This window comes from Bicyclus anynana, chromosome 14 (genome assembly GCF_947172395.1).
Source record: "Bicyclus anynana chromosome 14, ilBicAnyn1.1, whole genome shotgun sequence".
NCBI lineage: Eukaryota > Metazoa > Arthropoda > Insecta > Lepidoptera > Nymphalidae > Bicyclus > Bicyclus anynana.
The window spans coordinates 9,318,390-9,335,189 of record NC_069096.1 but is presented as its reverse complement, the minus strand read 5'-3'; the positions used below and the strand labels follow the sequence as shown (position 1 = coordinate 9,335,189).

Sequence of the window (16,800 nt, the reverse complement as noted above, 5' to 3'; positions counted from 1 at the left end):
TCTGAGGAAAATTCTTAATTTAGTCAAACCATATTCGCCTCACTGCTGAGCTCGAGTCTCCTCTCAGAATGAGAGGGGTTAGGCCAATAGTCCACCACGCTGGCCCAATGCGGATTGGCAGACTTCACACACGCAGAGAATTAAGAAAATTCTCTGGTATGCAGGTTTCCTCACGACGTTTTCCTTCACCGTTTTAGACACGTGATATTTAATTTCTTAAAATGCACACAACTGAAAAGTTGGAGGTGCATGCCCCGGACCTGATTCGAACCCACACCCTCCGGAATCTGATGCAGAGGTCATATCCACTGTTCTATCACGGTATTCAAGGAAAATTCTTAGTGAGCTGAATTGTCACATATAGTACGGTGTTACTATTAAGATGTGAAAAATCGTCACGAAAATCAGTTTTTTGCAAATATTTCGCGCACAGAGGTAACAGGTCATTAAATAAATTGTTCTTCGTAAAATTATCTACAAAAAATGTCTTGCAGTTTTTCTGTAAACTTAACGGGTTCCGATTAAAGCGCTGAGAAAGCGACTAGAATGCATTTACATATGGCCATGATTCTCGAGTCTTATTGTTTCATACTAGTTGGAGGAAAATGGGAATATTGGTCATATTAAAAAAAGATATGGCAAATATTCTTTTTAAAAAAAAGTTACATTATTAGCAACACATTTTCGACTCAGAGCACGAGTCTGTTCTCAGAACAAGAGGGTCAGGCCAAAAGTTCACCATGCTGGCCCAATGCGGATTGGCAGACTTCCCCATAATGTTTTTCCTTCACCATTTGAGACAATATATTTAAAATCTAAAATGCACATAACTGAAAAGTTGGAGGTGCATGCCCCAGACTGGATTTGAACCTATGACCTCTGAATCTAAGGCATGTCATATCCACTGGCTCACTAGTTACTCCAAACATACTCGACCAGAAGAATATTTGTGTATAAATAAACCCAGGTAAAGATTTCTAATGACCAACCATACAGTGGTTTAATGCATATAATCTTTAAGATATTTAATTTGAAAAAATAGTAAATTACAGAAATGAAACATGTTAAATAGGATCATATTTTATTTGCCTTAAAAAAAGATATAAAATTATTATTTTAGTATTGGATACTGCGTTTAGTCTGTATGTCATCTAACAATATTCTGAGCTCTTCATCTTCAAATCTGCCTTCTAATGATGGAATCAAGGCTTTTGCTTCTTCAGGTGTCTCAGGACATAAGTTTGCTAAGCTGGCAATTTCAAATTTATGTAACTTCTTCGATTGAAGAAGGCTGAAATTAATAATAGAATCTCTAAGAAATAAACATCATAATGTAATAACTAATATCATACTTTAACTACGCTAGTGCCATGTTCTTAGTGTGGCTGAGAAAAACTCCAATCATAGCTGGTTGTAGGGTTAAGTAATTATTTTATGACATGTTAACAGTCCCCTTCCGTGCTTGTATTGTTCTTCCTGCCCAGCCAAATTTGATGGGATCCTATTAAACCAGCTTTGGATATACATTCTAATATTGAACATTTGTACAAGCTCCAGTTCTAATGAGGCAAAGCAAAGCAGGTTATACAGACTTTACAGATATAAAATCTGATATAAGCTCATGGGGTAATCCTACTAATATTATAAACACAAAAGTTTGTATGGATGTTTGTTTGGATGTTTGTTACTCTTTAACACCTACTGATAGCTTTAACAGATTACGCTGAAATTTGGATGGAAATAGATTTTAGTCTGGATTAAAACATACTACTTTTCATCCCAGAAAAATCCATGGTTCCCGAGGGATTTGTGAAAAACTAAATTCCATGCAGATGAAGTTGCGGGCGTCCGCTAGTGGATTATTAATATAATGATGTATAATGCCACACTTGATTTTTTTGGGAGTATTAAACACTTCAGACTTAATAATATTTTATATTATGTTCCTATTTTACTACCACATCTCAAATTATATCATCTGTAGATGTAGAAAGGCAAAATTAACCAAAATACTAAACTTGAAATAGTTCAGGAGAGCTGTAATATGCATTTTTGTTTCACCCACACTTAATATCATCATCATCATCATTAACAATCCATATATGCAGCTCACTGTTGAGTATGAGTCTCCTCTCAGAATGAGAAAATTGCACCTGCATATCAGAGAATTTTCTTCATAAGCAAAAACATTGTGAGGATACCTATCCATACAATGTTTTTTGCTTCACCATTAACCTTTTTTTGGTCATAAGAAATGCTATAAAAAATATAGCCATTACTACCAGGAAATTAAATAATTACTAACTTTCTGATAGCTGTAATAGTTTCTTGGTTTTTAAACTTTTTGAACATGTTTGTATATGTCAGGGTCTTCATAAATACTTCAGAGAATTCTTGTTCCTCCTCTGCAGATTCATTCTGTGCTTTTCTATGCTCCAACAACATATCAACCTCTGATATAAGTAAAGTTTCAGCGTTTTCGAACTCTGCATAAAAACAACACTTGTTAGATAAACAACTTGAAAATCTAACCTAAATGAAATGTTATCGATAACGATTTTTTATGCTTACCTTTAGGAAATTGCAAATCTGCAGCATCTTCTTCTACGACGTCTTGAATGGGCCCAGACATTATTAGATAATTCTATGTAGATTTACTTCTTGTTCTTAAGTTTGTAAACAATCACTTACTTTAAAAATTCTGTATTAAACAAAACTTGATTTCAATCTTTATTATTCTTCTTTATTTAGTGACGTTAACAAGATAATATTTCTTCATTTGTAAAATAAAAGAATATGTTTGTAATCGCAGAAATCCTGTTTTTTTTTAAGTTTCCTTCAGACTCGTACGAATCCAAAACAATTTGAAATTCCTGTTTTGAGTTTTGACAGCTGACACGACAGAATGTCAGCCATGCTAATAACATAATCTGTGCCACAGATTATATGCATAATTGCATGGCTGACAATGATTATGATTAGAAAAAGGAGTAAAGAATTGATAAAAATACTTTCTGCGAGGTATTCACAGAATAATAATAGTGTTTGATTGGTTGCTTCACTGTTGTATGACTGTTGTGTCAATGGTCTAAGGTTGTGTCCTATCCGTGCGCTGTATTACATACACTGCTTTTATTTATAATATCTATTAATCTGTGCTATTATTGGATCCATAGATTAGATAATACATTGGATCTATTTATAGTGATCTGTGATCTATTTGAATTTTGACGTTTGGGGCTTTGGGCGTGATTGGAATCCAAGGATTTGGATTTGGAAATGGAATCGGAATCTTCATTTGACGTTTGAGTTTGAGATTGGAATTTGCTTTGGCCGCCTGGGATATAACTTAATTTACTCTTTGGGCCTGGGTTTGGTTGGAATTTGGATTCATGGATTGGTTTGCGTCCCCGCGAGAATAAATCGCGTATTTCTACTCTATGTCGCGTATGTTACTCGCAGTCAATGTGGTTTTTTATTGGTGAAGTAATGATTGAGTGTCCTGCGCCTACTGTTTTCGTGAAACTGTGAGAAACAAATAAATATTTATTATTTATTTATGATTATTGTGTGCTATTTGCATTATTATCATGATAAATATAACTCTGATCTTTAATGTTGCCTTTTTCTTTAGGTTGAGCAGTCAAGAGTGAGCACTAAAGGCAAAAAGCGTAGCTTGAGGCAACGACAACAAGGATGATTTGAGGCTTTATCATATTATAACATTCTAAATACTTGACTCAAAGGAAAATACAATGAAAATGCAGTGCTGCGTGCCTTTTTGCAAAAATGCATCAGACAATACTTCATTTGAGGGAGCAGAAATAACATTTCATGAGTGAGTAGAATTCATTATCTTGATAAATTTCAGCCTCTTCGAAAATTTCGGTCGGAGCATATAAAATGCCTTAAACATAATTGTAATTTACAGATTACCAAGTGATATGTATTTTCGTACTGCTTGGTTCTGCGCTCTCGGCTTAAAAGACTACTACCTGACGGACCCTGCTGTGGTCTGCTCAAAACATTTTTTAGATGATGATTTTCATGAATCAAAAGGCTGTGTAAGGAACATTCGCACTAATGTTATTCCTTCAACAGTGCAGGTCAGTTTTCTATGTTTATTTGTGAATTTAGATAATTTTAAGAAACAGGACATAATATCTATAAAATACTAGTGATTTCGCTATAATTTATCTCTACTTCAAATTTCAGGAGATTCGGTTCAGTAGCCAAGGCGTGAAGTGTAACAAACATTCATATCGTCAATTTTCGCAAAACTCGGGAAACCATGATTTATTTCGGGATAAAAAGTAGCCTATGTGTTAAGCCAGAGTAAAATCTATTTCTATTCCAAATTTCGGCCAAATCGCTGCAGTAGTAGCGGCGTTAAAGAGTAACAAACATCCATACAAACTTTCGCGTTTATAATATTAATTAGGATATTTTAGTATAGAAATAACTATGTGTATTTACAGATGTGTATGATATGCCTGGACACTGATAGCAAGCTGTTTCTAATGAGCAAATACAAATTGGAGGAGGTATATGAACAGCTAAGTGGACTGTCTGTGAGTTGAAACTACAATAAATCTTTAGGGCTATTATAAAACTTCAAAGGCATATGAAGGGAATACTTGAAAAATTAATTAAAATTAACTACCTAGACCTAATTTTGTGATTAGACTTAAGTCTAATCACGAAATATCACAACCACTTGGTGTACAAAGATAAAATTTGGCAGGGAGGTAGTTTCTTTACATTCAATGTGTCATTTTTTATTATGTGAATTATAAACTCAAAAAATAACAAAGATATCCATAACACCCATACAAGTTTATGATTTTTGTCAGTGTAACGTCACTCATTTACAATATTTAATGTCCGTCAATTTTTAACTTTACACTGTCGTACAAAGTTGTTGCTGCACTGTTTTAAAGTTATGCCAACTGTTTGTCTTTGTAGTGATGAGACAAAAAACGAGGCAATTGTAATTTTATATGTTTGCCCCCATTCAATCACAACCTGTCAGAAATACAATCTCTGAGCAGCCTATATTAGTTTGGGGGCGTTTTTAAGGGTACATACATACACATGTATACATACATACATATACACGGCAATGCCGCAAAGACGTTCCTGTATCTCTGAAAGCAGTCATCGCAGATACACTGCTACTTCTACGAAATTACTCTACTAAATAACTAAACTTTTAACATTTTATAGAATAAAAGAAATTTACAAATATCCAATTGTGTACAGTTGTTCCAGTTGTGTCACCGAGGAAACCTGAAGCAAACACTCTGTGTGCTGTGTGCTCAGAGATTGATTAACTTCAGTAAATTCAGAGATTTGTGCTTGAGAAGTCATACACTGATGACTGATTTAGTTGAAAAACATGACATAGTGAGTAATTGCTATCACAAAACTCATAAACTTCATGTTGTAAATTTCTTTTAGCATTCTTTGGTGAACCATATGAAATGAAAGTAAACATATATTTTGTTTCAGATTACAATACAACATAAAGAATTGATAGACAATACAATAAAGAATTTAAAGTATAATTTTACACAGACAACATTAGATGCTAACCACTGTGATTTGTACATAGACCACACTGATGAAGAAGAGCAGAGAACAGCAGAGGAATCTGTAGTGGGAGATGTTGCCACAGTTATGGTGAAGATCGAATCGATGTCGAGTTTTGAGTCTGTAAATGATAATTATGATCACATAGATGTTTCCAAAAATGATAGTGTATCTCATGATGATTACTCTGAATTGAATGTAAAGTTGGAAGTACCAGATGAAGGTACAAGTGAAGGTCTGCATAAAAAATCTGGTTCCTGCACTGCCGTTGCAGAAAACGAGACTGAAATAGAGATTACCATAAAGAGTGAAAATGCTGTTTTTGAATGTAAATCCTGCTTTGAGGTCTTTGTACACAAAAATGAATACAATAAACATATGAACTTGCATATTCCGGTGAGACTTGTGTGACTCTTGGTGTAGGTTTTTTTAATTTTTTAGTGTGCTGTTCATTTTTTTAAAATTGCTTGCGTTTTTATGATATGTCAAAATCATTCATAACATCCATGCCAGCCATTTGTACAATAGATACATAGAAGTATCATATAAGTAATCATATACAACCTTTAGATGTTTTAGAGCCTCAACAGCTAGGTATAAAATATAAAAATAACTGTAAGAGCAATCACACGGGTTGGTACTGCACTATACAATAGTGTACTTAATTAGATAAGTTTGTAAAATGGTGGTATACAAAAAAATATAACCAAGCTGCCGTTGGAACCTTTGTAATTAATTAATTAATTTTTAGTTTTCGACTTTACTTACCACTAGGCACAATTAAATCATGACATAACTTGACGTTTCAAAAGTGCTTGTAAATTAGGCCTAATTGAAACAAAAATCAAGGCGGTGCGGGTCGGTTCGAGGGTGGGTCTAATGAGCTACGACCTTAAATGAATTTTATTTTTTTTTAATTTTGACAGAAAGCTGACGGCAATGTTGCAAGTAGTGCATCACTGGTCTCTAAAGCGTGCGTGACTGCAAGCTGCAGCTGGGATTCACCTAAGAAAAAGTCAGTATATGAAACTAATGTCATTTGAGGACCTCCGTGGCGCAGTGGTGAGCGCGGTGGAAATATAAGACGTCCCAGGTTCAATCGCCGGCTGGGCCGATTGAGGTTTTCTTAATTGGCTTCGGCCGTGGCTAGTTACCACCCTACCGGCAAAGACGTGCCGCCAAGCGCATTAGCGTTCCAGTACGATATCGTGTACAAACCAAAGGGGTGTGGATTTTCATTGTCCTAACAAGTTAACCCGCTTCCATCTTCGATTGCACCATCACTTACCTTCAGGTGAGATTGTAGTCAAGGGCTAACTTGTAAAGAATAAAAAAATAGTCATATTCCGCTGTTATTCACAGGAAAGGCCGTCAGAAGATGAATTATGACCCTGCACCGTCAGCTGACTCCACTCAGTGTTTAGGTAAGTAAGGAGTCCAGCGTAAAATGTTTCCTTGCATTCTTAAAAAGTTAAAACAATCATTGATATTTATACTTTATTAATGTTTGTTGCATCATTAAATATCGTTTATATTATTACTAGCGGACGCCCGCGACTTCGTCCGCGTGGAAATTGATTTTTAAGAAATCCCTCGGGAACCATGGATTTTTCCGGGATAAAATGTAACCTATGTGTTAATCCAGAGTAAAATCTATTTCCATTCCAAATTTCAGCCAAATCGCTTTAGTAGTAGCGGCGTTAAAGAGTAACAAACGTCCAAACATACATACTAACTTTCGCGTTTATAATATTAGTAGAATTAATTACTATCTACTTGAATTTTTTTCATACAAATAAAAAAAAAATACTAAAATCAATAGTGATTTTAGTATTTTTTTTTTTGAATAGTCATGAATGCTCTGCGATGGCGTCCTACCAAATATACAAAAAATATCAATAAGATTGCTCGAGCCGTTTCAGAGTTGTTGACTTCAACGTTAATATACTCTTGATTTTAGTGTAACTATAGAATAGGTCCATGATTTTTTTAGTATAATAACTAATCGATACACATAGCGGGATTGACGTTCAAATGCACAGATGCCATGGCAACACCGTCACCTAGCAGCGAAACCAGTCACTTTGACGTCCACTGCTGGGTATTAGGCATCTTGTTACAGCTACTATCTTTTTTTTTTGTTACATGAAATATCGTGCAATCAAAGACTATGAGCAGATTGGTTACAGGTTGGATGCTAGAGACATTTATATTGTTGTTAAAACTGGACTATGACTCATCCAGCTCTAAGATTCTTTTTTTATTCAGGCGTTTAAGATAGCCTATAGTGAGCTGCAGTGCCAGTGGATTGACATGATGCATCTAATCGCTGTTTATAAGTCCTGCTACACTGTTAGACTTCCTTTTTCACTGTTTTGATACACAGATACTCATGGATCTCGCTATTTTTAATGAACCATGGTGCATTGCACATTTGCTTGACTATGTAGTCCTCAGTTCTTTGAATTATTGAGACTCTGGAGTCTCAAGCGGAAGCTGTATTGCCATATTCAATGCAGCTTTGTGGATAAGAAGTTTGTTGTCGATTGATAGTTTCGAGTTTTCGAAAGCAATCAGTGCAATCCCTTGTACTTCAGTTGAACTATCTAGTACTGTTTTGTTTCAGTTGCTCCACTGTCCACGAGACTTCCGATAGACACCAATAACAAAATGAAAGAATCTATAGAAGCAGGTGCGACCCAGACAAGCGAACAAATTCATGAAACTAGTTTTGGCGATATCAACAATCAATCATCTCAGCAGCCCAAAAAAGTTGTACTAGATGAGAATCCACAAGTCAGAACCATCACTGGTACAAAATCTTATTCTTGTGAGACATGCAACTATAAATGTACAAAGAAAAATCTTTTGTTCAAACATAAGAGAACCCACACTACCGAGAAGCCTTATTCTTGTGAAATATGTAATTACAAATGTGCTACTAAATATTATTTAGCATTGCATAAGAGAACCCACACCGGCGAAAAGCCTTATTCTTGTGATGTATGCAATAATAAATTCACACGAAATAGTAGTTTGTTCAATCACATGAGAATCCACACTGGAGAGAAACCTTATTCTTGTGAGATATGCAATTACAAAAGTAAACACAAACAGCATTTATTAATACACATGAGAACACACACTGGTGTAAAACCTCATTCTTGTGAGATATGTAATTATAAATGTTTACAAAAAGCAAACTTAATTAAACACATGCAAACACATACTGATGAAAGACGTTTTTCTTGTGACATATGTGATTATAAATCTGCATTTAAATATAATTTAATTTTGCATATAAGAACCCATACTGGCGAGAAGCCTTATTCTTGTGAGGTATGCAATAATAAATTTACACAAAAAAGTAGTTTATTAAAACACATGAAAATCCACACTGGTGAGAAGCCTTATTCTTGTGACATATGCAATTATAAAAGTTCAGATAAATATACTTTAGCACGACACAAGACAATCCACATTGAATGAAAAGCTTTATTCTTGTGAGATGTGCATTTTAAATGTGCAGATAAATATAGTATAGCACAGCACAAGATAACTCAAATTAAGTGACAAAAAGTCTTATACTTGTGCAATATGCAATTATAAATGTGCAGATAAATATAACATAAGTCAATCCATACTAATGAGAGCCTAATTCTTGTGAGATAATGCATTTTTAAATTAACAGATAAATATAGTGTAGCACGACACTAGACAGCCCACATCAAGTGATAAGTCTTATTCTTGTGAGGTATGAAATTGGCTATTTCACAAGTATTTTAAAACTTACGCTGGCTCACTTTAAACATTTTACAATATTTTTTTTATTTTTCATAAATATGTTATATAACAAAAATAAAAATGTGTTTTTTGATTCATTAAAAATTCACGCGAAAACTTCCTTTATCAGCTGTGACCTCACGCCGTGAAAAACGCCAGACGAAAATCTACCTTAAGAACTAATAAAAATATTATTTAATAGTAACTATCTAGGAGATCTTCAAAATTGAACTTGTCAGCCTTCACCAAACAATCTCCTTCGTGCCTTCCGTCTACTCGACACTGGCGAGATAAACCGTGCCCAGTTGGCACAAATCTCTCTTGGTCTTTCTCTCCAAGAAACTCTTATGGTCTTTGGTAGTATTACATACTGACCTGCCTTGCAAGACGCTACCCCTCTTGTAGCTCAAATCAAGATCAAATCGCGTCTTTGAAAAAATTAAAAACTAATTAAAGAATCGATATTTTACTGTTGTAATTTTTTTCGTCGTGTAAAGAGCTCTCTAAAAATACTGGTTTGTGTAGTTGAATGGCATGAAAACGGTTATAAACTTGTAGTTTAATAAAATATGAATTTAATTTTTATGAACACAATAAAAAAAAAATCGATCAATCTTCAGCCGGAACCTAAAACATCGATTAAGTAATCGAATATTCTGTGGTGACGAGTCCAATGCCTAGTTCGTACGTAAAATTTTTGGATTTACCGCCCAAAAATTGTTCGTACTCGACTAAAATACTAAAGTAGTCTGTACGGCCTTTAAGCGATGTGATATTGTCGATAGTTGTGTGTAGTGAAAGGAGACAGAATATATTTATTGGAGTTAAATATTTTCAATGTGTGAGTTTAGCTCCTCAAAAAACGACAGACAATTTTGTTGGTGAAATTGGATGCAATATTAGTCCAATAGGTATCTGGTCTGAGAATGAAAAATATAAGTTTGTGGCACTCTCAGAAGAAGCACCATGGTGGCAATATAATCAAATCCTTTTAAATCTTCGTATTTAAATCTCGCCTGAAATGAGTGAAATTCCTTTTACAAATATAAAGCTACGTTATTTGTGGATGTCATATGTTATATTCCATCCCCTTATTCCCCTGGGAACGGGAATTATGTATCTATATTTGTTTTAAAATTTAACTAAAAAGTACAAGGTTACAGGAAAACAATAAAAACACAAATGATTATAATATTTTATAATTTGTACAACATGAAGTATGTACTTGTATGTGTATGCTTTGTTAAATAAAAAAAATATATATTTAAACTATCGTGAGTGTTATTCATATTCCTGATTACTATATAATGCAGCTAAAAGTCACGTGATACAACGTCGGAGTGTACCCGACTAGTTTCGAACCCATACGGGGCCCTTAATTATGAACTAGTTCTTGCAACTTCAAATGAAAAAACGCTAACGGCAGCTCCCACCAACGATCACGATTGAAATTCGGATGACGACAAATTTTTATTGCTTCACATACTGATCTTACGAGATACTACAATCTTCTCCCTTGACAATATGGTAGTTGAATTGGAGTTGGCTGCAGAAGTATTTTGGACGTTTCAGCAGGATCGGCAAGTGAAACAACATAGCCTTTATAATCCATGGCGTGATGTCATTAAAAAATATCGCAGATTTCAGAAAATAAATTATATTATATTTTTATATTCTGGAAACCGCGAATTTTATATTTCGATCTTAGATACATTTCGATTTTATGCTTTTGGAGTTGAGAGTTCTTTTAAATCTGTTCAGCTCAAGGGGCCGAAGCTTAAGTACAAAGACTTTTGACTAGGAGATTATGCATGTGTTAGTAGGTACAGAAACCAGACAAGCGTACATTAATTTAGATCTAGTGGTGTAATACAAGGTGTGTTAAAATAATCATACATCGATCCAGGGTAGCAATATTTTTTTTGTTTTCTCGTTTGGTTTCGTAAACTATTTTAAAAGTATGTAAGTGTACCTCGATGAAAAAAAAATAAAAGCAAAAATTTCCTTTAAAAATTGCCACTGTTTTAATTCTAAAATATTCCGTTTGCGGAAATAGTAGTGCTGCTTTGTCCAACGTTTTCGTGTATATACCGTTACTTCTTCTCCTTTGTATATTATATTCTTTGGTTCAGCTTATAGCATAGATAATAGTTAATAGTAGGACAAGATGATTATTAATTAATCTGTGGGTTCAGGCTTCAGCTGACAGGTGACAGCTCCGGCCTTTTAGTTCAGCTTAGAGATGGGTAACTCATTATTTTTACATGAGGTTGAGGGAGGACGAGGTGAGGTGCTCGCGAGGACCTCGTGAGGACCCCTCATTTGAGGCGCGCCGAACTCGCCGATGGCCGATATTCAGTGGAATGTCGGAGGCGAGGCGAGGGGCGGACGGGGGCGTCAATTCCTATAACTTGCGATAAGGATTTTTTCGTCTCTCTCCCACACATCTTTTCTTTCAGTTATTATTTTTTGACTGCAAAAATAAACGAAATACGAATCAATGACACTAGATTACAAATCTAATACTCATGTTTTTAGGGTTCATAATTCGATATCATACGTCCAATTAAATTATGAATGCTTACAGAAATAATATTAAATAATTAAAAAATGTTGTATATAAATTATTACTTGAGAATTTTATTTTATTATATATTTTATTTTATTTTAGAAACATTTTTATTATTACATAGAGAAATGTACTACGCAATAAATAAGCAGGTGGTTGTTCATAAGATAAATAGAAATATGAACAATGGCGATTCACTGTCACTCGCTCACTTAGTGCATTAAATCGCTCGACTCAATACTCACTCGTACTCGCGTCTATACATCGCGTATTAAGACAATACTCAATTTGTCAATGTTAATTTTCAAGTGAGGACTGAAGAGTGAAGTGAGGTGGTTCAATGTTGAAATTTGAGGAACTCTTTCATTTTGCAATCACGAGTACCTCAAACGAGGCGCCTCATGAGTGAGGGACTCATCTCTAGTTCAGCTGCAAAAAAAACGAATATTTTAAGCTGGAGAGGTTATGTTTTAATTAATTATTATTTGATGACTACTGAAAGACCTCAATAATTATTATTACTGATGAACAAGTTTGACTCAACGATTTCAACACCTTTAGGTTTTAATGTTCAGTAGAACAATTTGATAATGCGCAATGTCTAAAACTCCTTCAAAAAGTGCGCAAAGTTTGAATCACCACTTCAGTCCGAAAGGTAAACAAATTCAATTTATTCAAAATAACGATACATATATGAATATTCTTAAATAATTCTGAACTGTCTGTTTAAATTACTGTTTTAGAAATTACTAGTCCAAATAAGGATAGCACTGGCATATCTAAGACTGTTTATACTCATCTGACAAATCTTCATCGTCTTATAAATGATTGGACAAGTATCAGGAGTAAAGGAGTTCAAATATGTAAAAGTTTATCAGCTTTAAAGTTGCATGAGTGCGAAGATGACTACTATCCACATCAAATTAAACCGCTCACCGAAAGTTTGTTGAACTCAGTTGACGCTTTGAAAGATGTTGTTGACGGTAAGTTTTTTGGCGCTCCCCGTAGTGCAGTGATATGCATATAGTGGTATATTACAAGACCAAGGTCCTGGGATCGATCTCTGGCTGGGCCAATCGAGGTTTTCTTAATTGGTCCAGGTCTGGTTTGGTTGAGACTAGTTACCACCCTATTAGCAAAGGCGTACCGCCATGCGATTTAGTGTTCCGGTTTCGTGTAGAAATCAAAAGGGGTGTGGATTTTCATCCTCATCCTAACAAGTTAGCCTGCTTAACAATTTACCATCAGGTAAGATTGTAGTCAAGCGCTAACTTGTTTGTGTTGTCATTGTCAATATCTGCCTATTTTAAAGGCCACCATTGGGCCAGGACTTTTATAATAAAAGAGGGGGTTTGAAAGAAAAAGTAAAACTTACAATTAACGCTTAGCTACAAAAATGGAAATTACAGATATTGTTGGAACCATAGTCAGATTTCAAGATTAGACCCACCACGCTAGCAGGTTTAACTGAGTTCTGATAATATTTGACTCGTAATAATTTGTAATACAGTTTTAATGATACATAACAGTGGAATGGGAAATGGAAATGGTTTATTGTATCATATAAATTATAAAAAGGGTTACAGTTTCACACATTTTTGGGCCAAATGGGAAAAAGTAAAAAAAGTGCATTAAATTAACGGTATAAAAACTCAAATAAAACTAATAAAATTTATCCTACAATTTCCTACAATAAGAAACATTTTTGGATGCAAGCTAAATGTAGCACCTTTTCATATTTGGGCCAAAACATTTGAGAATTGGACAATTTTCTTTCTTTAATTCATCATTTATCATGCATTTCATCATCCAAATGACCAAAATGGATGCTGAATGGGTGGTGATGTCCTTTATTTTATTTGACAGGGGTTGAAATAATAAACAGCCAGATGAATGCTTTGAGTCAATTGCAGTCCAATGAAGAACCTATTATAAACACTTGGTCAGTTGGTGAAATATCTTCAAATGTTGGTAGCATATGTGATGCTTTACAGAAGGAGCTTAGATTGAAACAAGTTATTACAGGTATATTAAATTTGTTTTATTTTAATTTGAATGAAATGGTATAGAAACTTGAAATGCACAAGTTTATATCAGTCTGAGTAAGAATGGTTTGCCTATCAAATTACAGTTCTAATGATGCTTGAGATGCATGCATGTTGGATAGTCTGTGAGAGGCTTAAATAATAATATTGCACAGACATAATCAAGTAGCCAAGATAATCCACCAACAACTTGCTCTTCAATATGGCCTTATCGATTTTGAGATGCCTTACTATAGGTAGACGACCCAGCGTCGGTTCTTGAAAATAACAGTGCATTGCTCTACTGGAACCGAACGATTATCACTGACTGGTATATTGTAGCCAATAGACCTGATATAGTGCTAGTCGATCGGTCAGTGTGTCGTGCAATAATTGTTGATATTACTGTTCCACATGACGATAATCTGGTTAAAGCCGAAAAGGAAAAAGTATCAAAATACTTGGACCTTGCTCACGAGATTACCGCCATGTGGAATGTTGAGTCAACTATTATTGTTCCGATAGTTGTTTCAGTCAATGGTCTTATAGCTAAAAGCTTCGACCGACGACTTAAGAAGCTTTCGCTTAACTGTTGGATCAAGAGCCGGATACAAAAGGCAGTGTTTCTTGAGACGGCGCGTATTGTAAGGAGGTTCCTCACTCTGGAGCCCTGACCACCGGTTGCTTGGACACTCAAATGTCCTGCAGCGGGAGGGTGAATTTTTTTTTCATAAATTTTTAATAATGTTTTGTATTTTATACTTATATTGTTAAAAATTTAAAAAAAAAGGAAGTAATAAATAAATGAGAGAAAAAATAAATGTAATAGTTTTAAGAAAATACAGTCATGCAGTAATAATTCCTTGCCTTGGCTGTAATCATAGTAGTCAGTAATTTAAGACTACAATATTCATAAAAAACATTTAAATGAAAAAATATAAACGCAACGCTTGCATGTTTTAAAACTATATCCATTAACCATTTTACATTGCAAGTCAAATAATAGGATGAGTAGGGTGCAGTCTAGAGAATAGAAAAGTATTTGATTAAAAATTAGGTAAACAGCTAGGTGGCTTGCACAAGGTGTTTATCTCTGTACATATAGATTATACAAAATGGAATTCAATTTGTGATCTAGTCTTCATTATCAGCCGTTGGACGTCCACTGCTGGACTTAGGCCTCTTGCATGGACTTCTAAACAATATTCTCAAGCCACCAGCAGGGGAGGTCGACCAACATTGCACTTTCTGGTGTGGGGTTGCCATTTAAGCACCTTGACACCCCTACGTCCATCGGCTCTTTGAACTATGTGGCCTGCGCATTGCCACTTCAACTTCGCGATGAGCTCACTGAGCTATGTCAGTGACTTTGATTTGTCTGCAGTTCTCCTCCATCATCAATTTATTTTCCATAGACCACCACTATAGTATCTATTACTAATTTTGACTTTTGTCAGTAACAGTAATAGATAATGGTGTTTATTTTTATAAACATACAAAAACAAAAATATTTCTTGTTTCAGAAAACATTGCACATTGTAGAGATCAAAATTTAATTGAAGTCTACGCCAGTGCTTGGGAATTCGAGGCCTATTTTAACATGGAAATAAATAGTTATTTGTTTGCAGAAGTTGGTTTAGCGGGAATAACATGACTTTATTTATTTTCTTTTTGTTTTATTGACCCAAACTATCTTATCATTGTAAAAATTCGTACTTACTCTTAGTAGGTACCTAATAATTCTGTCTGGAAAAAAACCTCCGTCCCTAGCAGTAGCGAAGGCTAACATTTTCTAGTAGGTAACCCGTTCATGTGATTTTTAGGCTGAATGACCAAGCGAGTTTCATATACGTACGTGTAAGTTCCTACAGATGTTATTAATAGTTCGTAGGTATTAATAGTTACTTCTTTTTAGTTGCATTTATTGTACAGATTGTAGAAATGATGTTGTAATATTATAAACCTGTTTCGAGCGTATGAAATATAGTCATGAATATGTATGAATGGATTTTTAAAAGGTAACCCGATAGGAATCGTATTTTTAGAACCATCGCCCCTGGTCCCTAGTCTTCTATAAAAGTATTATCTAGTTTCAGTCTACCCATTTAAATTATTTATTTATTAATTCAACGCAACGCTCTTTTTTACTCGTAGTTGTTATTCAAATTCTTTCGATGTAATTGGGGCCTTGAACTTTAACTTCTGAGATGCGATATCAACAGGGTATTTGGACAACGTAGGTACTTCGAAGCCACAAGGTTGTATCCATAGCGACCAGCACTAAAACACCATTACTTAGTTTCAAATTTGCTTTCTTTAAATTATATGAATAATATAGCTAACACACTATTTTTAGTAAACTCGTACCTATTAGTAAAAAGCTTTTTAACATTTTATGGTTCTGCACCTAAAATGGAAAAACATGGAACACCTATTGTATATAGATATTTCGTTCGTTCTTCGTTTTCATTTTCAATGTCTTTTAACCCATTTTATTAAAAACTAGCGGACGCCTGCGACTTCGTCCGCCCCCAGACTTCTGTAATCCAGCCCTTACCTACAGTAGTATGGCTGTAAAAATAAAGTAAATTCTCCCGTTTTCCTAACATTCCCCTTCACTGCTCTGCTCCTATTGATCGTAGCGTGTTGAGAAGTATATTAGGTATAATCTGCCAATATATAATGAATTTTGATTTTTAATTTTTTGAAAATACCGAGCTTCCAAGTATTCGGTAAATACAATAGGGTAGTTGACTCATATCAAACTTAATAACATGGAATAAAGGTCCGACATATTATATCGATATTAATTGATAAAAGTTAAGGATTTCT

At 34.6% G+C, this 16,800-nt stretch overlaps 3 protein-coding genes across 4 annotated transcripts; 2 read left to right on the top strand and 1 right to left on the bottom strand.

Moving 5' to 3' along the window:
* Positions 1-1,068: 1,068 nt before the first annotated feature.
* Positions 1,069-2,909, bottom strand: LOC112056420 (DNA-directed RNA polymerase II subunit Rpb4). The gene is made up of 3 exons (XM_024096854.2): positions 2,572-2,909; positions 2,306-2,486; positions 1,069-1,291 (listed from the first exon to the last, which is right to left on the bottom strand). The coding sequence occupies exons 1-3, from the start codon at positions 2,630-2,632 to the stop codon at positions 1,117-1,119; spliced, it is 417 nt and encodes a 138-aa protein (XP_023952622.1). The 5' UTR covers positions 2,633-2,909; the 3' UTR covers positions 1,069-1,116.
* Positions 2,910-3,214: 305 nt separating this feature from the next.
* Positions 3,215-9,566, top strand: LOC112056419 (zinc finger protein 260). 2 transcript variants are annotated; one of them, XM_052885294.1, is made up of 9 exons: positions 3,215-3,527; positions 3,635-3,838; positions 3,932-4,106; positions 4,479-4,571; positions 5,272-5,406; positions 5,512-5,988; positions 6,519-6,607; positions 6,955-7,016; positions 8,219-9,566. In XM_052885294.1, the coding sequence occupies exons 2-9, from the start codon at positions 3,756-3,758 to the stop codon at positions 9,079-9,081; spliced, it is 1,977 nt and encodes a 658-aa protein (XP_052741254.1). In that variant the 5' UTR covers positions 3,215-3,527; positions 3,635-3,755; the 3' UTR covers positions 9,082-9,566. The 2 variants fall into 2 exon arrangements, with proteins under 2 accessions (XP_052741254.1, XP_023952621.2); XM_024096853.2 differs by having other exon boundaries at positions 5,263-5,406.
* Positions 9,567-12,364: 2,798 nt separating this feature from the next.
* On the top strand, positions 12,365-15,634 carry LOC112056418 (cyclin-dependent kinase 2-interacting protein). Its single transcript, XM_024096852.2, has 4 exons — positions 12,365-12,599; positions 12,688-12,927; positions 13,811-13,969; positions 15,492-15,634. The coding sequence occupies exons 1-4, from the start codon at positions 12,542-12,544 to the stop codon at positions 15,620-15,622; spliced, it is 588 nt and encodes a 195-aa protein (XP_023952620.2). The 5' UTR covers positions 12,365-12,541; the 3' UTR covers positions 15,623-15,634.
* Positions 15,635-16,800: the final 1,166 nt, after the last annotated feature.